The sequence below is a fragment of the Acipenser ruthenus genome, chromosome 8 (genome assembly GCF_902713425.1).
Source record: "Acipenser ruthenus chromosome 8, fAciRut3.2 maternal haplotype, whole genome shotgun sequence".
Taxonomy (NCBI): Eukaryota; Metazoa; Chordata; class Actinopteri; order Acipenseriformes; family Acipenseridae; genus Acipenser; species Acipenser ruthenus.
Window position 1 is genome coordinate 11539544 of NC_081196.1, and position 25427 is coordinate 11564970.

A 25427-nucleotide genomic window follows, 5' to 3' on the forward strand; every position below is an offset into this window, starting at 1 on the left:
TTTACCAGGTGGATCACTCAGGGACCTTAAGAATTTTCTTTTTACTGCAAGTTTGGTTTTGTATGAACCGTGGAATCTGTAAGGGATCTGTAAGGGTGAATTTTATCATAGCTGCAACTATTATTAATAACATTTAATAATGTGCATAATCTAATCTAAATAGACTTACTCACCCACCCAGAACATTCTCTTCGCATGAGACAAACAACACAAAGTAAATCATCCCAATTTACACTGATAGAATTGTATATGGCTGGCAGCCATCTTGGCTCAGGACTGGGTGAACAGCTTGGAGCCAAGATGGCCACCCTTTTCAGAGCTACATGGTTATTAAGTTAAATGGATTGGTGTGGTGTCTTTTGGGGGGGGGGTTGATTGACTGATTAAGAGAGAGAGAGAGAGAGAGAGAGAGAGAGAGAGAGAGAGAGAGAGAGAGAGAGAGAGAGAGAGAGAGAGAGAGAGAGAGAGAGAGAGAGAGCGAGCTTGTGCACCAGGATAGCTGTGCTTGGGTGCTGTTTTTTGATGTTTTGGATTAGTATTTTTGTTTAAACCTTTTGTTTGTGAATCAGTAAAAGTGTACAAAAGCACTGAATCGCAGTCTGCCGCCTCTGGGTTTGCTATTTCTGCCACTGGCCAGCCTCGACCGCCACGTCACTACACCACAATGTGTCCCAAAGAGAAATTTTCCATAAATGAATGGGCATCTTCTGAAAAGAAAAACAGCAGTTTGTCTCATAGGGTAATTATTTAGATTGTGAAGGAGTCGAGCAACTTTCTTTCTCAAATTGACGTCTATTTTACGCTGTACACATCATTTGCATATGGATGCTCATTGGATGAATCGCTCCCTCCATTAAATTGATTTGATCAGTTAGATTAATCATATGTATCTAAATCACTGCTTATGCGAACAGAATGGCCATCAATGTAGAACTATCTAAGATGTACACAAGGGAGGCCAGTGTGAATAACATACTGTCGTCAGATAGGTAAGATCGTATAGTGCAATCCGCGGCTTTTGAGCATGATTTGCTGTTGAAGAGCGACGATGAAAAGTATTTCGAGAGAAAAGCTTATGGTGACAAAAAAATAAGGCTTCAGATAATTATTAAGTGTAAAAACTGTCTGTATCAAATGAACTGTTCTACATTTGCATGTATATCATTTCTAAAGAGATGTTTTGTTTTTCTTTGGCTATTAAGTTCTAGGTCATTGAAGTGAAATGGCCCTGATGCTTGTTTTGTAATCTGTCACATTCCAGGTCCCTTCTACTACACCAATTTTTTTCCCCTAAAGATCCAATGGTGACAATATCACATTTTCTTCCTGTAAAACCTGAATGTTGTAAAAAGGAGATCCCGTTTAGTTTTTCTTGCTTAAGCCACAGCTGAGCTTGCTGATAACATTAGAACCTCCTGCTGCTACAAGCATGGGACACATTGCTTATTAAAATATTGTACTATTTTTGATAATCTGTGTACCGAGACATTTAATGAACAAAGGGACCACGCTTTCTAACATTATATAAAGGCCTGCTTTACACTGATTTTTTGCACACTGCTTTGACTGCCTTCAGCAGTGGAAGGTTATGAATGTCACTTGTAAGCTCTACCGTAGTGCTGGGAAATTATGAAAAAAAGAATTAAACCATATGGAGTTCTATACCTTTAAACCATTTGCCATTCATGTTCTACTGCAATTATATCCAAATTGTATTACACACTGTTTGCCACTGAAGTTCCTTACAGCTGTGCTTTCTTGAAAATGCCATTATCTGCTTCTGACGTTTTCAATTTTGAGATCAGTTCTATCAAAGTGATAGGGCACAGCTCAGTGCTAGATTCCCTTTAATGTCATTCCAGAGACAAGTCCTCTTAGGGCAGACAAGGCATGAGATGCCATCTGTCATGTGCAGATTACACTGAGAGCCTAATTAGAGGAATTTGCACATAGCTGGTAAGTATGGCCTTACAGTATATGACAAGCCAGGGGTTTGGTTTGAACTTTTTTTTTTTATTGCTTAGCCGGTTTAACCTGTCTTTTTGGAGGCTTTCAGTCGTGTACATATATATTGTGTTTCAATATAAACAGGCGGAAACATCTACTTAAGGAAAGACAGATAAACTGGGTTACGGAAAATCTGTGTTAGTTCATAATAATAACATAGCTATTGACAGGCTGCGATCATCTGAAATCAAGACTGTGATCATCTGAAATCCAAAGTGTCTTTGTTATAGAACCTGCATGGGTGGGCAGAATAATATCCATCCTGGATAATCAACCATCGATCAATTAATCAATTCCTTTTTTCAACCTGATTCATCTATAAAATACAATGTCATCTTTTACTGTTATTTTACACTATGAGAAACTGTAACCTTGACCTAGTAGCTACATTCATTTATTTACAATTGAAACTTGACCCCAACAGGTTTAAAGGAAGAGGAACACAAAAGACAACTTGTTTCCCAATCAAGATTATGGTTTCACCTGTTCTTTGTCTAAGCAACAACGATTGAGGTTACGAGCACCATGAGGAATACACGACTGGTTGGCAGTTGGCGTCCCAAAGACAATCTCATTTAAATGTCCTGGGTCTAGCCCTTGGGTGCGAATCCCTTCCTCACATCCTTTTTATACCCATCCCCTGATCTGTGCCTTTCAACAATTGTCCCGGAGTTCTTTTGAAAGCGCCTTGGTGCTCATGGTTGAGTCTTTGCTTTGAAGTGCACTACCCAGCAGAGGGAACCTACAGGAACTGCTGAATTTATCCTGAAATCATGTGAATCACTACAATTTAACACAGGTGGAGGCCACTTAACTTGGTGTGTGATTTTGAAGGCGATTGGTTACACCTGAGCTAATTTAGGATTGCTATTACAAGGGGGTGGACACTTTAATTAATTTAATTATTATTATTATTATCATTATTATTATTATTATTATTATTATTATTATTATTATTTATTTCTTAGCAGACGCCCTTATCCAGGGCGACTTACAATTGTTACAAGATATCACATTATTTTTACAATTACATTATTTATTTACGCATTATGTATACATACAATTCCCCATTTATACAGTTGGGTTTTTACTGGAGCAATCTAGATAAAGTACCTTGCTCAAGGGTACAGCAGCAGTGTCCCCCCACCTGGGATTGAACCCACGACCCACGACCCTCCGGTCAAGAGTCCAGAGCCCTAACCACTACTCCACACTACTAATTTTCTACAAATTTTTATAATATTTTTTTTCACTTGGAAGTTGTGGGGTAGGATGTGTAGATAAATGAAAAAAAAAATATTTTAATGCATTTTAATTCCAGGCTATAAGGCAACAAGAGGTGAACATTTTGACAGGGGGTGTAGAATTTCTATAGGCACTGTATATTTTGTAGTGGCTTTAAAGAAATACCAAAAAAACAAACAATGACACATCGATAGATGAGAGGGTATGGTGTCATCTGTCAGTGCTGGGTTTGTGATTGTATGGACTGTCAAAAAAATATATGCAACTATGTTGATAGGGCTAAGGGGTCGATGTACTAAAGTGTTTCACCTGTCGCAATAGTCGCAAACCAGTTGCAAATGAGTCAATTAAATGCACTAACCATGCGCAATGCTGTTAGCGACTTTTTAAGGAATGCTTTGCGGCAGCAGTTTTTCTTTGCAGTTCAACCTTAGATGAATATCTAATTATGGGCGATTACTGCATCAGTTAGCCAAAAGGGGGCGCAGATAGTGCAAATGAGGGTTCTCAAATATTATAATGAGATGTACTAAAGCTCCTGGCAATTGTGACACTTACAATTGCATCAATTTGTTAAGAGCTTTTGAAAGCATGTTTTAAACAGTCGCCATTGTTGCTGGCATTTTTTGCCAGTTGTGCTCAATGCTTTTTTGAGGCGAACACCCAAGTACCTAATTTACACTAAAGTCAGGGTGCACTTACAAGCCTTGAAAACAAATTTCTATGACATTTCTAGTTTCCCCAACATGTTGGGAGCAATATACTGCACACATGCGTTGAGTACTATAAATGTATGTGTGTGCGATTTTATTGTATTGTTTTTAAACCTGACACCTCCTTATGTCAGAGAAACATGTCCAGTTTAGCGAGGGGCTACTGTATGATTGTGAAAAGCGTTTTGGGGGTGAAGGTGGGGGCCCCAGATTACGTTTACATTTAACAAAAACAATGTTATTTTGATTCTTGCACCCTTGCATGTATAGTTGTTATCCTTCGGGTACCCTCTGCTGCAGCAAACCACAACTCAACTCCCGCTATTTATTTGAACAATGTGCATGACTCTCGCAATGTATAATGCTAGAGATCTTGCTAAGAAGACGCAACAACAATTTAAATTAGTATATTGCGGTTTTTACTATGGCAAACTTTTAAAAGGGTTAGTAAATACTGAAACTGAATCACTTGAGATAAATGTGAAACTCAACCCTAACCCTAACCCATTCATTCTGAGCTCCTGTGTCATCCCGTGGTACACCCCCAGTTATTTCCTTCTCTTCAGTATTGGGTGGCTATTTATTGAAGGTGCCTCTTTCCTACACTTGCATTGAAATAATTAAAATCTGTTCTGTGGTTTACGGTCTGGTAAGAAGAGCAGGTGGTGGCTTATCTGTGGCCGTAAATACAGGTTTTACTGTGGATTCTGTTTTCTTGAATTCGGTGGAGGCCCCGGGTGTCAGATTGACTTAGATACTCTCTTATTACACCACATGCACAGACGTCTGACTTGGAATCAAGCCCAGAATTAAACAGCCAGCAATGAGACGAAGATACAGCGAAATAAGGCAGCCAGTGATAACATGTGCATGCCAAGCAGCCCCCCATGACACTTGCCTGGTCCTTAATCAACATTTGAGAATACTAAGCTCATGGACCTAAAGATGATCTTTCTCATTTCCATAATACAAGTAGAATTTAAATCATCTTACATCTTTGAAATTAACATTACATAATTAAAAAAAGAAACAAGCCAGGAGATTGTAAAGCTGGTATAATACTAATATATTTTGAAGTCTGTTCTCTCTCCGTTTCCAGTAAATCAGGATTTAGCGTTCACCTGCCAGTAAACCACAGAATGTGTTTTCCTTTTTCAGTACTAGAATAGTGATTCAATAATAGTGATTAAGAGAGAAACTTTGCATAAGCAGACAGTTTTGAGCGTTTTAAAAAGCACATCTTTTTTATCTTCAAGTTAATACTACATTTTGTTACAAGTGAAACATAGACCCAATGGTGTTTTGTACCAGTCATGACCTTTAGAGCATGTTTGCTGAACAAAATATGGTACTTTGTAGATTGTTCTGCTCCCTTTCATATTATAATAACACCACTTGTGGCCTTGTACCCAGATACACTAACATGCTATTTATGTATTCTGTACAATCAGAACAACACTTGAACCTCTGAAGACACATTTAAAAAAAACAATACACCCTTTTATCTTTAAATTTCGAAGAAGGGCAGCTACCGTCTGTGGTAAATGTATACAGCAGGTCAAGGAAATAAAACCCTTTCCATGTCGAAGAAAATGAAAAGCAGCTCCTGAATATTTTCTTCCAACACGAAAAAGCACTCTGTATTTTACAGTAAGGGCACAGTGGTCTATAATTTGAGAGAAGTTTAGGTGTTATTTTGTGTAGAGAGTTCTAGTTCTTAGATTTGAGATTCGTTGAAATTATTTGGATATGGTTTTGGATCAAATCTGAATGGATTTAAAAAAAACAACGATGCATTTTTGGTAAAATAATAACTGTTAAAAAATAAATACATTAAAGAGTAGCTTCAATTTTACTGTCCCGTTACTTTGTATAATGTCTGTAATCATTCGGAGTAGGTCTTATGTAATTACTCAAATAATGGTGCTTCTAATATAAAGACACTTTGGCTGTTAAAGCTTCTAAACTCATAGCCAAGGCATAGTAACACAGACAATGTTTTAGTAATTGCAATAATAACTTCTCAAAATGAAAGCAAACTCCGTAAAGGTACGGTAAAGCAAACAAATAAACCAAAAAAACTGCATTTTCTACTTTGTATGTATATTCAATTAATCGTCTGTTTTTCTACTCTTAAGCTTTTTTTTTCATAACCTTTGGACACAAATGGTCCTATTTGAATAATGAGTCATTGTTTAGGGATAACCCACTTAGTTGGTCCTTTACATTTTTGTCCTAATTAAGAGACTGGCATGACTGCAGAATGATCATCTTGCTTTTGGATCCTATCATGCACAGTTAAAGTTACACCTTTTCTGGTAAGCTCAGTCATTATTTCTACTGACCACACTTCACTATTCAACATTACAATGCTGCACATGAGGCCTCGCTCTGTTGCTTTATGTATAATATGAATCGTTTTAATACTAGATTTTCCAAAGCTGACATCAAGCTGTGTTTTCAAAGAGTACAGTACACATATACAAATCCCTTGGGTTTTGCCTGAACTTGCTCATGCACCCCAATCACTTTGAAAATCAATCACATCTTATGAACAGTGTATCCTAGGATACATATAATAGCATACTGTGGTTGTATTAGAACATGGCATAAGGGATATCCAGTCACTACCAACCTGGATAATGCCTTTCAGGTTTCACAAGCCATTGTGCTGTGTGTATATATATATATATATATATATATATATATATATATATATATATATATATATATATATAAGCCTGCTACTTTTTTATGTTTATTATAGTTAGTTATTGTAAATATGGTACATTATTCTTATATCTACTAAACTGAAACATTTGTATTTATTCTCTGTTAATAGTTTTCAAAAGAGTAACTGGTAGAATAATAAAATTGAAGGTCTCAAAATGTTTGTTTCTTCTTGTAAGTTATTCAATCTTATTGCTTAAGGAATCCATCGGGGCAGCAGTGTGGAGTAGTGGTTAGGGCTCTGGATTCTTGACCGGAGGGTTGTGGGTTCAATCCCCGGTGGGGGACACTGCTGCTGTACCCTTGAGCAAGGTACTTTACCTAGATTGCTCCAGTAAAAATCCAACTGTATAAATGGGTAATTGTATGTAAAAATAATGTGATATCTTGTAACAATTGTAAGTCGCCCTGGATAAGGGCGTCTGCTAAGAAATAAATAAATAATCGTTATAACGCTGTTGTCAGGAGTCATAATTGAGAAACCACACTATATTGTTTGTGTAGTGCAATGCATTTTAAAATCACTCATAAATCCGTAGTTTGCTGACTGATTTGCAATTCTCACATAAGTATGTGCTGTAATCTCCAACATGTTCTAATGCAAAAAAAAAAATAGTGCGTTTGTGGCGGAGTGTCCCGCCCCAATATATATATTTACTATTATTTGTATTTTTGTTTGCGCCGCGTATTTATTGTTGTTTTTATAATTTAAAAACCCAGTGAGGATGCGTGGCTGATCAGCTACTGATTATTTAACAAGCTGACAGTCACACATCCTTACTAAACTCGTGCAGACTGTGGCCGAGGGGTAATAAGATAATTAACAGCTAGCTAACCCCTCGGCCAGAGTATAAGAACTTGCAGCTGTCCATGCTGCGGGAGAGGGAGAGAGAGAGAGAGAGAGAGAGAGAGAGAGAGAGAGAGAGAGAGAGAGAGAGAGAGAGAGAGAGAGAGAGAGACTACATTTAAAAAACAACTGCTAAGTATCATGCTGGTGCTAAAATCAGCACGCTTATTTGTTTGTTTATTTGTTAGGCCAACGTGCCTTTTTGTTTAGTGTTTTGTTTGTTTAAATCTTTTGTTTTATTATTTAATAAATACGCTGAGCGCAGTAGCGTTCAGCTTCACCCATCCATTGTTTTGTTTCTGGTACTTCCTGGTCCGTGACGTCACCACACATGCCACACGGTTACAGTGGTTAGAAGCAAGCATTTTAACTAATGCATCCATAATTTCAAACAATCAATTGTAAATCTTGATGTAAAACAATACGAAACTAATTCAAATTATTTTGCACAGCGGTCGAGACGCTCGCTTGACAGGTGTTGGAAGCAATGCTTTCCACTAATTCACATCACAAACTGCGGTTCAAATAGAAAACCTTGGTACTTGAGCAAAAGGGACAGAAGCACAAACTCGGGTCACGAGATACCATTAACCTGGATCTGCACAATTTTTCATGTCTGTAAATCTGTTGGATCTCTGCTCAAAAAACATGTGACTGTTTAAAATATTAATTTCTTCTGCAAATAAAGAACCTTTTGTATAAAAAAGAGCCTTATACTTAAGTGCAAATAAATGCATAGAATACAAAAAAATAACAAGATGAATGCAGATATAGACTTATATTTAATGAATGAAAAAGGTCATTCGATCCAGAAACATTTCCAATTGATGTGCTCTGTGGTGTGTTTTGAGAGGGAATGAGATGTGTGTATGTGTAGAGTTGGGTGATGAATTCACCCTTTGTCTTCTAAACTGCAACGTGTGGGTGTCTGCAGGATCTGAACAGAATTAAGTGCACTTTGCAGTAATAAGGGGCCATGCTGTCCTGTGAAGAGCAAAGCCAGCTTCACAGCCTGCTCTGCTCTTCAGTTTTTATCAGTGCATTTGAAGAACTAATATATCACTGAATGCTTCACAGCATCTGGTGAGTCCTGACACCCACTCTTTGTAAAGCAGAGAAAATTGTTTTATCACTGTATTGACCGTTCAAAATGAAATGACAGAAACTAGAAATGCATGACTTGGAATTACTGCTGGATAGTTTTAGGATGGAGTGGTTCTTTATAGAGTTTGCTTTGTACTATATAGAATTGGTTGAACGTCTTGTGTAGGCTTGGAGGAACTCTAAGAAAGACAGATTGTTCTCTTTTATACAGACGGTTGTTCCCGAGCTGTTATATTAATTTCAGCTTAGAGATGTGCCAGACTACTCTTATTTGACTGGAGTAGTAAAGCCAACTTCCCTTTCAAGATTAATCTACCTGTATTATTTTTTTGAATTTCGAAAAAAATCAGTTTCTCGAAATCTTCTAATTGATGTTACCTTCTTGCATTACTTTTAACTATGTTTCTCTAAGTATGTTTTTTACATGGTTCCTTACTGAGTCATTTGTCTTCATTTTTATAGCTTAAAAAAAATGAAAACATGTGACATTTCGAAATCTAACTTGAAATTGAGAAAGGTATAATAAGCTAGTCAAAATGAGTCAGTTTGACCCTCTTTTCTGAGCCCCTGCAGTTGTTATCCCAATATACAGTAGTCAAAAACATTTTTAAAAAATCCAGTTTGAGGCTTTACATTGGCTGAATCCATCAGAAGAGAAGTAAATCCACATAGGTTTTAGGAACAATAGAAAAATCTAGACTGATTCTTCCATGGAGCCTTAAAGGTTTCTATACCACTGATTTTTATATTTCATTTTTCTTACGTCCAATGTGAGAGCTCAGTGGCACAACATGCCCGATACCAGCAGTCAGGATAGCTGTAATGAGTAAAGGCAAGCAGTCATTTAATATATATATATATATATATATATATATATATATATATACTGCATTATAATTGACCTCAGTACTGCTGCTCATTCATTAATGAATGGTTGTAATTTAAATAAGGGGAATGGGGAACACTATGAATCCTTGAACCTGTTTTAAATCTTCCTATAAATGGATAGTACACTGGTGTCATGTTTGAAGAGTCATCTTGCGTGGTTCAGTGATTGCTTTAATATTAATAATTATACAAAAAAAAAAAATCATAAATGTTATGATTAACCACAGCCTACTGCTGCATTATTATGTAAGCTTTAGATAAAAACTTATTGTGAATGACACAAATAGATAGATCGGCCTTCTAATTAAATGGTTTCTGTCATTGAAAAGCAGGGGGTGTAGAGTCTCTGGTGCTAAACTTTCAAAACAGTTTATCACTGATTTTCAAAACAATTTGCCCCCCTGAAACACGATCTGGGTTAACAAAGAGTTAAAGAGAGGCAATATTTACTGTAGCTCTGATGCTGATTTGAATTTGATCATTAAAATACTGTAGTGAGGGGGTATCTAATGACTATAGTGAAGGGATATCTGATGACTCACTGTAGCATCACAGTTAGTCCGTTATTAGCTTATTGTATTTCTTTCAGTTGACTGAGCAGCAATATTGTTTAATATCTGAACAAACATTTGAAAATGAACCTGGAAGATTAGAACCTGTTTGCTTATTAATTTGAAGCTGCAGTGTCCCGTTATCTATTACATTTCTGAATGAAATAAGATTCCTGGGGGGCTCTTTACTACTTTCATCCATAGCTTACCTTTCTATGCACGCATCACAAATCAGACCTTTGTGACTTAGTAGTTTGTTTGCAGGTAGTTTCAGCTGCAGGCACTTGTGAAAGCATCCTCTTTGAAGTCGCCTTTTTCTTGCCATTCAGTCATTCTGCAAATTTAACACGTGTGTTTTTACTACAACCTGCAGCAGCAGGAGGTCATGGATGCCACCTGCAAGCGTCTGTGTAGCTCAGGGAACCAAAACAAATATGTAAACCAAGGGTAAAACGTGATATCCACATAGTGTTCACCAGGAGACGTGTTCTCGTTTACAAGATCATGCTCCCATCTACTTGACATTTTTGTTCCCACAATACTTTGTAGTGAACGAAGTGATAATGCTGGCGGTTTGTTTTTAATTGTTAATTTTTATATGCTTTAAGAAACACAGAATATGTAAAATAACATATGGGTCAGAATATTTTATTATCATACAATATATTATTACCACACAATAATATAAGTCTCTCATTGGTGTTGGGTTGATAATCCAACTCGAGACATATATTGTGTGATAATATATTCTGACCCATACATTATTCTATTTGTATCACATCATAGACGAATGCTCCAGTTAAAAAAGTGAATACTATGGGTGAAGTATTTACTTGAGTTGCCATCAAAACAGAAAGTGACTTGGCTGTTAAATATATTTCAAAAGCAGACATTTTTAGAACCCATTAAACACCAAGTAGGACAATAACCATGAAATTACCATGCATTTTCTGAAGGGAAGGGGTGACCCAGTCTTCATTTGAATAACAGGAATCTCCCCTTTCCAACCTAGACATCTAATTCAATCAATAATGGATGTGGGTCATTCAAGTTTGGCTCAGATTCAAAATCTCATGCATCTCTAATGTTTTTGCCCATTACCTAATTTTTGTGCTGTGTCACTGCCTAGCAGCTTCAGGACTTCTGTTGAAAGTATTCACACAATGCATTTGAAAATATACTGTAGTGTGTATCAGCGACAAATTGCCAAGTCTTTTAATAAAGTGTCTCATTTATGGGTTCTTTAGCCAATAGCAGGAAGAGTGGTGATCATTTTGGAACAGGCATTATTTTACAGCAGAATATTATTGTTATTTTTGGATGGAAGAAAAGATTTGAGATTCTAAAGGGGCATTGTAATGAGTGCCCTACTTGACAAAAATCTGTATTCCAAACAGCAGCTGCACCTGGGATTTCAAGAACCAGTGTGTCATGCATCTTTAAATGCTCTACTCCCCTTCATCTCCTCCCTCCTCAACACCTCTCTACTCAACACCTCTCTACTTTCTGGCATCTTCCCCTCTGCCTTCAAAAAAGCCTCTATCACTCCCCTCCTCAAAAAACCTACCCTCGACCCCACCTCCCTCCAGAGCTACCGTCCTGTCTCCCTCCTACCCTTCCTCTCCAAAACCCTCGAGCGGACTGTACACCGCCAGCTCTCTGCTTTCCTGTCCAACCACTCTCTGCTTGACCCTCTCCAATCTGGCTTCCGCTCTGCTCACTCCACTGAAACCGCCCTTCTCTCTGTCACCAACTCACTTAAGTGTGCCCGAGCTGCCTCTCTCTCCTCTGTCCTAATTCTCCTCGACCTCTCTGCTGCCTTTGACACTGTTGATCACTCTATTCTACTATCATCTCTTGCTGACCTGGGGATCTCTGGCACTGCTCTGGCCTGGTTCTCCTCCTACCTCTCCAACCGCACTTACCAGGTAACCTGGCGTGGAGCAACCTCCACACCTCACCCTCTCTTGACTGGAGTCCCCCAAGGGTCAGTCTTGGGTCCTCTCCTGTTCTCTCTCTACACCCGCTCCCTGGGCCCCCTCATCGCATCCTATGGTTTCTCATACCATTTCTATGCTGATGATGCTCAGATTTTCCTCTCCTTCCCCACCTCTGACTCCACCATCTCCTCCCGTATCTCTACCTGTCTGTCTGCTATTTCCTCCTGGATGCACTCGCATCACCTCAAACTCAACCTCTCTAAATCTGACCTCCTTTTCTTTCCCTCCTCCTCCCCCTCCTCTGATCTCTCTATCTCTGTTCCTCTGGAATCTACCACACTCTCTCCCTCTTCCTCAGCTAAAAACCTTGGAGTCACCCTGGACCCCTGCCTCTCTTATTCCCAGCACATCTCCACTCTGGCACGCACTTGCAGATTCTTCCTGAGCAACATCCGAAGAATCCGACCCTTCCTCACCAACTATGCTACCCAGCTCCTGGTCCAGGCCCTGGTACTCTCCCGCCTAGACTACTGCAACTCCCTCCTGGCTGGCCTCCCTGCGTCCGCCACCCGTCCGCTCCAGCTCATCCAGAACTCTGCTGCTCGCCTGGTGTTCTCTCTACCTCGCTTCGCCCACGCTACTCCACTACTCCGCTCGCTCCACTGGCTCCCGATCACCGCTCGCATCCAGTTCAAGACTCTTGTACTAGCCTACAGATGCCTTGATCAGACTGCACCCAGCTACCTCCAGACCCTCATCTCTCCCTACACCCCCACTCGACCTCTCCGCTCCGCCTGCACTAGAAGACTGGCTCTACCTCCGCTACGCTCCCCTGCCTCCCGAGCCCGCTCCTTCTCCACCCTTGCTCCGCAGTGGTGGAACGACCTTCCTACAGATGTCAGGACTGCCCAGTCCCTGACCACATTCCGGCGCCTCCTTAAGACTCACCTCTTCAAACAGCACCTGTAGAACTCCTCTGTTGTATCCTGGGACACTATCACCCTTCATTTAAATATGCTTTATTTTGCTCTTATCTGCCCCCTATTTTACTGCATTTAATCCTGTACCTCAGAATATTGTAATCTCCCAAGTGTTTAATCTGTAGTATTTTGTACTTAATCATATCCTGATGTAACTATCACTACTTAATCATATCCTGATGTAACTTTCACTATTATCTGCTGTATTATTGAATTGTGGTTTGTCACACTTGAGAATTATTGTATTTCTTGTTCTTATTGTATGACTTATATTGTAACACTTGAATGTATTTGTATTTGCTTGCGATTGTAAGTCGCCCTGGATAAGGGCGTCTGCTAAGAAATAAATAAATAAAAAATAAAATAAATAATGTAACAGCAAATGCCCCAGGAGAAAATTACTGATTGGTTTACATGGTCTAAAATAACTGGTGTGTGATTGAGGAAAACAACTGGTGCAAAAGACAGTGATATCTGAAAAGTGCTTGTCAGTGAGTTAAACCCCACACTTTCATAGTGCTGCATTGACCTAAAGAGTGTGCATGGGTATGCCTAATAAAGCAGCCAAACTCTGTGCTCGTTACAGTATTTATAGCCACCTCTGAATAAAATGCAGTATATCTCCCAGAAATTAGAAATCATTGGCTCCATTAACATTTTAGTAAAGCTTGCATATTCAATGTGCTGCTATTTAAGCTACATATTCCAAAATGTTTAATATATTATGTCAAAGAACTACAGTATATTGATTAATGTTAAATGGAGTAAAGCTTAAGAAAATTCTGTGCACTAACAGTGTGATTTAGGATCAACAACATTATAATGTAAATTACCTAAAAAAGAACTAGTAACTCAACCTCCATCTTTCAAAGTCTTGTAATGTTTTGTGTTTTTCCGAGGAAATCAATACCCAGTCCATTAAAACTTTAGAGTTACAATGAAATTGATTTCCCTACCCTCCCACTCGTTCTCTATATACTGCTGCTACTATGATACATTCTAAGATTCAACCGAATTCCTGTCGCATGTTTTAGGTAACTACGGAGAAAGCGGGATGGAGGCCTTCAAAGACATGGCAGCCAAGGAAGGGATCTGCATTGCTCATTCCTACAAGATCTACAGCAATGCTGGTGAGCAGAACTTCGATAAACTACTGGGGAAGCTGATGAGCCACCTCCCCAAGGCACGAGTGGTGGCCTGTTTCTGTGAGGGCATGACTGTCCGAGGAATTCTAATGGCTATGAAGAGACAAAACCTAGTAGGGGAGTTCCTACTGCTTGGAAGGTGAGCAAACTCTTATGTAAATGTTTGTAATATTATTTATTCCATACACTTGTTTAAACCTACTCTGAGAGAGTCCATTCAAGTTTATAGAAGGCTCTGTCAATTAAGGACCAGGCACAGGTTTTAATTAACCACAATATAAGAGACCTGCGAAAAATAAGTGACATGATGGAGACTTGGGGGGTTCAGCGAAACAAAATCAATTGCATAGTTTAAACACGTACTCTATCTGATCTGGTTACTTCACATTACTATTTGTGGTCAGACATCATTAGAGCTAAACAATTCTGATCTACACAATTACTTGATCATGTTGCAAACACAGAAGGAATATTAAATGATGGTTCCTGGAATGCAATCTGTTTAGTGGAATCCCAAATGTGAACGCCTGTCAGATTCCCATAAGCACAAAGATATGAATGATTGATGGTTATTGAGGCTCCAGCCACCCGACTATAAGGGAGGAGAAATGCTTGTTTTTGTTTAATCTTTTATTTTGGCCCTTGTGTCTGTTTATTTGTTTGTTAATAAACATGCGCACCCACGCTTTCAACTGCAGCTTTCTGGACTCTGAGTTTCATTCCTGAGGCTATCCTGTTACATTTGGTGTAAGGAGTGGGATAGCACCCCCCTAGAAACTCAGAGACCAGAAAGCTGCAATCAAACACACTGGTGCACATGTTTATTGACAAACAAACAGGCACAAAGGCCAAAATAAAAGATTAAACAAAAACAATTCGGCTGTCAGGCTGGGCATTCGCCTTCACTGACCATTTTCTCCATAACACAGTATAGACACAACTCACCAGCACTCCTCTCAAACACCAACCCCTAACAAAGGGATTTATCTTCCCTTATATCCTATGTGACTGGAGCCTAATTAATAATCAATCATTCCATTAAGGCTCCAGCCACATTCTCACATGTATTCTGGCAGGGAGGATTTTAACCCCCTCCCTGCCAACCCTATATATATATATAGCACACACGCACACACACACACACACACACACACACACACGCACACACACACACACACACTCTATTTACATGTAGGGCTTTCACCCTGCCACAATACCTTTTAAGTCTAACCTTATTTTCTTACAATACAACATTAACACTTTGAGAAAATATTCTTAATGTATCATTTTACCATTTTATAATGGTAAGATAAAACCAAATGTTTTTTTTCTACAGTGTTGTTTGATTGGAGTTTGTACTGTATAAGCAGGTGTGATTGTAACTCAAGTTCAACACCTCCAATATGTTTCACAGTTACAATAAAAATCTATAATCCCAGTAATTAGAAATAAAATCATATTGAATAAGCAATTGTTTGGATTTTGAGGATTGATTCCAGTTACCAGGCTGGACTGTTGTTTATTTGTGATTGTCTTACTCAGACTGAACGGTTTTCAGTTTTACAGCTCTCTGGGTCATGCACAACACTGTAATGACTGAGCTTGTATTAAAAATAACACAAACGGGACCAAGTCAATTGATCTGAATTGTACTGGATCTTTATACCACCACCTTTAAAATCATTATAATAACCTACTCCTTGAAGTTGTATGTATGCACTGCTACAGAAAGTAATACACCAAATAACCTTAATTGCACAGTTGTTAGTTGTCATAAAGTAGTATTTTGCTTATTGATTTCAGTGATAAATGTATTGCAATAGAATACACAGAATGTGTTAGTTGTGTTGCTAGGTTTTTTGTAATGTGTGGTAACAAACTCCTTTAATCCACCACCACACACTTTATTGATGCTTGTTATATTACGCAAAATGTTTAATAAAGCATACTTGACTATTTTATAAACTGCAACAACTACATTTACAAATGCTTTATACATATTTGCAAGGTAATACTGTATACTTTATATCATTTTTGAAAGTGACCATATTTGCTGAGGAGCTCAACTTCTTTGGACCCCACAGCACAGCACAGCACAACACAGCACAGCACAGCACAGCTCGGCTCAGTACAGCTCAGCGCAGCACAGCACAGCTCAGCTCAGCTCAGTACAGCTCAGCACAGCACAGCACAGCTCAGCTCAGCACCGCACAGCACAGCAGAGCACAGCACAGCTCAGCTCAGCACAGCACAGGACAGCTCAGTGCACCACAGCTCAGCACAGATCAGCACAGCTCAGCGCAGCACAGCACAGTACAGCTCAGCACAACACGCACAGCACAGCTCAGCACAGCACATTTAAAACTCCCCTGGTTGAAATTGGTTGTGATTCTATTCCAGTGGCTGCAGTGTTTGATGTCTTGAAAACCATTTCTCCTGATTGTCACTCCCATCATCATCCTCATCATCCTCATCCCCATCAGTATATAAAGAAGACAATAATGGGCTCTGTGCTAAATACAGTAATGGATACAAATATTATGTTCCTCTTATGCCTGGACGACTGGAATGAGAATAAACATCAACAGGTAACATTGTAGGGTTGTTGTTTTTATGTTTGCTTTATTAAACTAACTAATGAATGATACAACATTGCTCAGGTATATTAACCAACTCTGTATTGAATTCCTATGAAGTAAACGTTTATTAAGTACATGTCTGCAGTTATTCATATTAAATGCTAATATTTTAAAACATAGCATCTGGTATTAAGTAAAAGAAAGTTTGCTTGCCTTGTCTTTCAGGAACTCTGTTACACTTAAACTTCCTAGGCCATTTCACCTCAGCAGTGTCTTGGGGGTGAAACATCTTATTGGTTCAGTTATCATGTTTGAAAATAAAAAATATATGTTTGGTAAAACATAGTTTTCTTTCATTGCACTTTTGAGATGTATATAGTGAATAGATGGCATGGAAAATGAATGAAATTATTTTGTTAGCTACAATCACTTTAAACATTCAGTTTCACGGTGTGGTGGTGTTATCACATACTACTGATCCCCGACTATAATTATGACTGTATGTTATCTCCTTGCTACTAATATTCAATACAACAGCAGATGTTCCCCATACGGCTCTGAAAAGACATTTTACTATCAGAATAAATAATAGGATTCTGCTGCAGAAGGCTGTGTTTTACAGTTTTTGTCGCTCGAAGTACAGACAGCTGCTAATAAAGAAAGCAGAAGGGGACAGATCCATCTTCTTTATTGTCTCGCTCATAGCTCCCTGAGTTTGCCATATAGTAAATATTATTGCGGATGAGTCTGGACAAAGGTACAGGATAGCCATTCATAAAACAACAGAGCTGTCATAGCAGACGCCACCAAAATCAATACACAAGCTATTTTAAGTTCAGCTGACTCGATAGTCCACTAACATTTGAAGATGTTGATACACTAAAAGCATTTTTTTTTTGGGGGGGGGGGGGGGGTTGATAGTTTTAATTTTTTTTTTTAAATACAATAATCGGAATTTAACCTTTAACATACGCCTATCATCTTTAGGCATTATTTCTCACCATCCAATATATTCAAGTGGGGGTGTATTTAGTTCACTTTTATGTGGGAAGCAATTATTAGGTTAGTATCCTGGATTTAGCAGGCTGAATAACTTTCATATTTGCACGACTCTGATTGTAAAACTAGTTCATGATGTTTGTAGCCTGAGGCATTCTGAGTATTTAGAATTGTTTTTGATGATGTCAGAACCATGCATGGTGAAAAAAATCAGCTTCATAGACTTTTTTTCTGAAATGTTAGTTTAATACAGCCGATAAAGACCCCCAAATAATCTCATATACTTGGGTTCAACAAATGTTGTGTTTTGAGGTTTGAATAAAAATGCTGTTGAGTATGTTAAAAAAAAACAAACAACAACAACAAAAACATGCTTCTCTTTCAACGCCAATGATATCAAAACAATAAAATTTATAACAGACTCATAACCAACATCATTAGTGTTCAGGGACTCCTTAGTGGCACCTCGTTCTACCTCTAATCCAGTAACATCCTCCTCCACCAGCACTGATTTGGATAGCACCCAGCCATTCTCATATCTATTAAAATGTAGCTATACCATATTTCTGGACTGTGACTTACTTTATAGATGAGAGCAGAGCAGACGAGTCTGGCGGTAATAGCTGAAGGCAGCAGATAACGTGGATAAAATACTTAAACCCCCTTTCGCTGGTAGCTGGCAGCATTTTTCAACTCTGTGCAGTAAAGAGGCAGTGATAGCTGGCAAGGATGAGGCTATTCAACAGCAGTGAAGGGAAAAAGACTTTAGTTTTTTTCTAATTGAACCGGTGCATTAGAAATCTGACATTATTGATCAAATTCCCTGAATCCCTACAGGACTTTGCAGTCAGCCGACACATATAGCAAATACAGAGGCCTAATGAATTGCATGAACTGCATCAATAGACTTGTAAAACAGCAGAAGGTGGATGAAAGGGCTTTTCATCCTATTTTAACCACAGGAAGAAGCATTAACATTTGTTTTAGAAATAAACCAGGTGTTTTTTTAAATGCATGAAGGAAAATGAAATATTTTGAAACTGTGCCATAAGTTAAGGTAATTTGACTTTGAGATTCCTGCGATTAATCACTGGAAAGAGTTACAAATAGTTTATTAAGTAATGTGACTTGAAGGCTGAATTTTAGCTGCAGGCAATTTAATTACAATGCTAGATTACTGCAGGGTTGGACAAAGAACAGGGGCATATGCAGCACAGCACTCTGCAATATACAATGTTAGTTCTGCCAAACAATCCTGTATCCTATGCAGATTCTTCTTGCATTATAAGTGCCAACAGCACGGCTTCATTTATCTTCTGAATTTTGTAGTACTGTAGAGGTGTCAACGTCTACTGATGGTAACAGCAAAGTGCACACAGGTTGCATTTAAGCTTATTATTAGAATTACAAAGGTCCATTTTGAAAATTAGACACATTCAAAAATATAGAATATAAGTGAGGCCATTGCAGTTAGTGTTTAATTTCTTTTTATCAGTTTGAGAGATTTTCAGCATGACTTGTAATGAAAAAAGTACTTATCCCTACTTAACGATTTACATTTAAAGGTATTCCGATCTCAAGCAATCTCAGCAGTCGAAACAAACTGAAATATGTGATCAGGCATTTACATTTACATTTTGTTACCTTTTGAAAAACTGTCAGCCATGCTTAAGTGTTAATGCCTTAGCGAAAAATGGAAAGCTGCTCTGGCAAAACATTTTCTAAGATTTATGTTTGATACATCTTCTAGAGCTCGAGAATGGCATTAGTCTCAAGACCCATTAACTTATGCAATGTTAATACACATTAAAGGCGAATGATGCTTGGTCTCTCTATAGCATACATGTAAATGGTATTACAAATTGTATAATGCTGTGATAAATCCAAAGAAGGTGATGCATTTGAATGAATATACACTGAATGTGTGTCAGTACTTAATTATGACTTTTCTTTACTAAAGATAATTGTTCAAATGTATTTTGGACCAAAATATGAATTTGAAAGTTACAGTATGTCATTAACCATGAACTAAGTGTAATAAACTCTTACTAATTTGTATTTTTGCCCAAATAATTATTATTATTGATTTTTTATTTAATATATAAGTTTAAAAGAGCATAAGAATGTCTAGACAAGGCATTGGTGTGGTACAGATTACAATCAGTGCCACTATTCTGAACTGCGTCTCCACTGGTTTCATTATTTATTTAGAACCAGGTTGGAAAATGATCTTGACTGGAATGCATTTCGAGAGTCAGAGCTGTGAACCACAGCTCTACGCTTTATGGATCCTGAACATGCTATATGTGTCAGGGATCCGATTAGGGAGTAAGGTGAGCTTTTTGTAATGAGGATTTTTTTAAATTATTGGGCTCTGGTGTGTGTACTTTCATTTAGGTTCTCAGATATACTAAATATACAGAAAAAAATGGTAGCCAAATAAATCACAAAGGTAAAACCTGAGAAATTACCTAGCACTTAAACCCTAAATTCAGTTACATATCACAAGGTTCTCTTAATTCAAATAAACATGTTTGAGTCCAAATGGACCACATAGACGACACTCTTCATTGAAGCTCTCCTGAGAAAACTGATACAGACCTGTATATTACCCTCAACATGCATTATCTAATTAATGTTGCCAGGGTCTGTCTTGTACAGACTCCTATTTCCCTGTGCCACACATAACAAACAGAGTGAAAAGTTAGCTTTGCTGTGAAGGACAAAACAATGTAAGAAAATGATTCAGTACCATCAGCTTCCAGCTCCAGCTGGCTTCTATCAGAAGTTATAGAGGCCTGCTGCTTTGTCAGATTCATAGCAATCCACTCAAGTGCCAGCTTTTTCTAGTTCACTTTTCTGCTTTTGTAAGCTGTCAAAATAAATGTCTAAAATACTACTGGTCAGCAAAGACACAATAGGTACCTATTTTTTTTTTTTTTCCGCTGGACTTCCAATCAGTTATTTGCCTAAAAAAAGACAAACTGTGCCCGTTGAAGCAACCAATCTTGCAACTGCCACATCAGTTTGTAGCAAACATATGCTCAATAAGTTCAAATATCACAGGACTGTATTCCAGCAACAATTTATGCAGGGATTATACTTTGGGACGGTGCTTATTGTTAAAGTGGTCTGTTGGTACCATGTTTCTGTCTGTGTCTTATAGATAAGCCAACCTGGTTTGGCTTGACTGACAGAAAAAGTGATGACTATTCATCTGGAACTGTTTAAAATTGCTTTCATGATATGAAACCTATTTAAACTGCAGGTCTTCAACTCTACTGGGGAAATCTCACTTTGAGCTTGGTTATGAGCGTCAGTTGGACACTACTGATAGAGCATTGCACGCCAGTCAATGTGAATTCCAATCCAAAATACCAAAGCGTTTAAGTGACATTGGGTAACTTTTAGAGGTGACTTGAATGTAAAGCTAGGCGTTGCTTCAGGCAGCTATTTCAATGAATATAAACAACGTTGACAGACCGGCAATTCACTCAAACCTGACAACCATCAATCATTTAGTAGCAAGTAGCACGCAATCCTCAAGTGTTAGACCGCAAGAGTTAATGTGCTATTTTGTGTGTATTGTTCATTAAAGTGATTGTAGCTAACACAATCATTTTAAAATATGACTTGCCTGTTTTGCACTTTCATTAGCTACAAACAGTGGGTTTTAGGTGTGCAAAGTTCTTGTACTAAATGAAGTTAAAGAAAGTTCCCAGTTTCCATGCCTTAATCTCTGGAAATCTGTAATTGTTGCAAGAAGATGAAGGTGCATTTTCTTATTATGTCTTCTGGTTCAATGCATGATACGGGTTAAAATTCATTTATCTGTATTTCTTCACCCTTTCTGTATATGTAAAAAACTATATATATATATATATATATATATATATATATATATATATATATATATATATGATGGCCAGGGTTTGGCTACCATAACATCTGCAATAATATTTTATCACATTTATTAAGGAATTATACACGGTATACAGTTAATTGGGTTGTATCTAATTTATCCTACATACTGCATTTCGTGTTATAAAAAAAAATACTACAGTAAATGCATAAAATAGTTAATATGTAGTCCAGATTATGGAGGATTACCACATCACTGAGGGAATGTCCTGTATCCTCTAATCGTTTTTGACAAAAAAAATGCCTCGGCTGGTATTAGGAGTGATTCTAAAAGGACATTTTACCTCACTAAGTAAATGCTTTGCTGTTTGTTCTCTGAAATTTAGGTTTCTAATGCCATGTGCTTTTATAATGTATTTAATCATGGCTGCGTCTAAATTTTAGATTTATTAAATGTCTGACAAGCAGTATCAAAAATAGGAGTAGATCCTAACCTAAACCTGCATCTTCAAATATTGACTGATAAAAAATTCCTGTGTAGACATAAATCAGTCACAAGGTGAGAAACTTTAATCACATGTGTAGGAAGGCATAATATATTTTAATCACAGGTGTAGGAAGGCATAATATATTTTTGTCTATAAAACTGACTAAATCTGGATATACGTTGTATATTTTTGAGCAGGATTTCCACAGAAACCTTCACTGCTGCATGTTGCCATGGCAACACATATATCAGCAGGCCCTTTTGTCATTTGAAAAAGCCACAATGAAACAATGAAAAGACAAGTAAAGATATTAACTGTCTTCTGCATGTCCTGTCAGGTTTAACATCTACAAGGACCCTACAACGATATATACAGTACCAGCCAAGGTAGACACTTGTGAGATATCGGCAATGTGTTTACAGAAATGATAACACAGAGGAAGGCTTTAGCTGAAACATTTGTCTACCGTCATGATATGGAAATGGAAATCCTTCACGCATGGAAAACCCTATCATCTGAGCTGTCGGGGTCTTTGACACATCCAGGTCACGTGCTGCTCTGTGCAAGTGGGACAGATACATGACATGCCATTATAATCTATTAGGTTGTATCTTTACAGTCTAAATTGCTCTTCAGTAGTTTGGGACAAATATTAGGACCTAATTTGCACCCCAATACCATTTTATTTTTTATTTTTAGGATTGTTCCAATAGTTTATAATTGAACCTGAATAATAACACCAGTTTGCACTATAGTTTAAAAAGCTTATAAAAGTAGGTGCGATTATGGCACCATAGGTGCTTTTTAGGGTCACAATCATACCTGACATGCAATATCTTACCTTTTCATGGTTAATTTATGGCTTTCTTAGATGACAAAATGGCTTCCCTGCTCTAATGGCAATCCTGCTCTAAAATACACAACACAACTTGTTTCTTGCTTCTTTAGTGAGTCGCGATTTGCCCACAGAACCCCTACCAGCACGGGCCTAAATTATATATCTGGTATTTATATCACAAACTATAATATACAAGTACTGTTGCGCTAATAGTCTTTACATTGAAAAATAAAAATTCTGTTGGGGAAAACTGGCTGGTAATTTTAAATGGCAGCACAGGGATACATTCACCCCTTACTAATCAGTTCTGGCATGAGGTGTATTTCATAATTTTTAATTGATGCAACTAGGATGTTGTTAGGAGGCCCAGAGCTTGTTTGTTGATATACTGTGTTCTGTGTAGTGCCGCAGAAATGATGGTTTGTGGCTGTGGAACTGGATATACAGGTGAACTTTTCAGGGAACCCTGGTACCTAGACCCCAGACTGTTTAATCTTTTCCTGCTATAACAGTTCCATCAGTATCCTTTCCATTTGTCATATTCCTGCTGTACTTGATATGTGCTCTGCTACTTTTTACACCAAACAATATACTAAATAGTAATTCAGAATAATAGACTATTTATTTATTTATTTATTTTTTAATTTAGAGTGACTAATTGTTATTAGTCCCCTGACAGCACAAATGTTCTGATCTCACAAGCCTAAACCCAGAATAGGTTTTACGCTGAGCAATCCAGAGCAGAGGTGATCGGACTACCGTTCCTGGCGAACAGAGGTCAGCCCTGCTTTTTATCCACTCTGAATGTGCTCGGTGTCTGGCCAGTAGGGTATGCTGTTGCGCAATGAGGAGAAGGAATCCCTGTCGGTTTCCCATCCCCAACCCCGGGAGCATCAGAGCCAATGAGATGCCCCCTTCGGAGTCCCTTAGTAAAGTTCGGCCTCTTTGCACAGCCCAGACATGAATTGGCGCCGTCTAAGCTGTGTGACTCATCCTGCACTCCCAGTGGCAGCACTTTAACTGGGTGAGCCACTCAGGGACATTTTTAATATTGCAAACTTTGTAGAGGTGCAAAAAACTTAGTAAATATGTCTCATTGTCTAATATTTACACTGCATTTTTAGAGAAATTATGTCATGGCCTACATAACCTGATTTGAGGAGACAGGTTTCCCCTCTCAGGAACTGTAGCAAACTGTCAAGATGCCAAATAGTGTATTGTGTGAAAATGCTTTGGGCTCTCTAGGACACTTTCCAGTGGATGACAGCAATTTGAAATATTGTTCGTGATTTTGGCTGGTTTGTTATAGTTAGATGAAATGCTGGGCTGGGGGGAAGGAGGATGGAGGAGTGCTCTTTGAAACTGGCTCTGTTAAGGCATTTACAAATAGAAACAGCTTTTAGCAAACAGCAGTCAAGATTTAGTATAGATTTTCTTATTTCTACAGGGTTTGTATGGAAAGGCTGAGCTTATCAGACCTACTCTAAGTAGAGTTTTACCAGGTACAGGCTTTAATCTGTTTTATTTTTTAGTTCGTATACATTTGCAGATATTAACAAGGATTAATATTATCAAGTAATCCTAGTAATTCTATTTTCTTCACACTTTAGGTGTGCAGAGAAACATTTAGCCACGGACATGAATTCCCATTTAGGTTCAGTTTTATTTCATATTAACAGAGCCAATGCTTACCAATCATGGCATTGTTTAACACTGTTAAAAAACAGTTTATAAAGAGATAGGGTGACATTAGTGATGTAGCAATTAATTCATATATATATATATATATATATATATATATATATATATTGTAAGACAGCAGGGGGGTGGGGGGGTTAAATCCTCCCTGCAGAAAAACCTGTGCGTAGGCACATTTTTGGTTTAATTGTTTTGTTAATTGTTTTATTGTTAATTATCACCTGCACCTGGCTATGATTGTAAATTAGAGCCAGGTGCAGGGTATATAAGGAGAGCAGTTAGTTTGCTCATGGTTGCTGATGTGTGTAGAAGCCCGACTGCGCTGGTGTGTGTGTGTGTGTGTGTGTGTGTGTGTGTGTGTGTGTGTGTGTGTGTGTGTGTGTGTGTGTGTGTGTGTGTGTGTGTGTGTGTGTGTGTGTGTGTGTGTGTGTGTGTGTGTGTGTGTGTGTGTGTGTGTGTGTGTGTGTGTGTGTGTGTGTGTGTGTATATATATATATACAGCTGTAAACAAAAAGGAAAAGGTAGTGTAAAGCATTTTGGTGTGATCTGTGTGAAAACAGTGTGTGTTGTTTTGTTTCTTTTGCTACAGGTAAACAGCTTAGCTGTCCTGTTTTTTGGTTTAGGTTCCAGTGTTTATGTTTAGTTAGTGGTCAAAGAGAGCTAGGTATATATATATATATATGGGTCCCGTTTTTATCTTTTTTAACTGGGTTTCCAAATGGGTTTAATGGAAGCAGGTTTAAAATATAGATGCACAAAACAAGGAGTGTCTGAGGATTACTTCAGAAAATACCTTAAACATTACCCTTATAAA

At 38.0% G+C, this 25427-nt stretch overlaps 1 protein-coding gene across 2 annotated transcripts in view; it reads left to right on the top strand.

The window, feature by feature from the left end:
* The window catches only part of LOC117972761 (metabotropic glutamate receptor 5-like), a 79748-nt gene that overhangs the window by 17535 nt on the left and 36786 nt on the right, over window positions 1-25427 (top strand). For both annotated transcript variants that reach the window (XM_059028498.1, XM_059028499.1), the window contains exon 3: window positions 14040-14289. In XM_059028498.1, the coding sequence (XP_058884481.1) occupies window positions 14040-14289 (250 nt within the window). The remainder of the gene's footprint in view (window positions 1-14039; window positions 14290-25427) is intronic.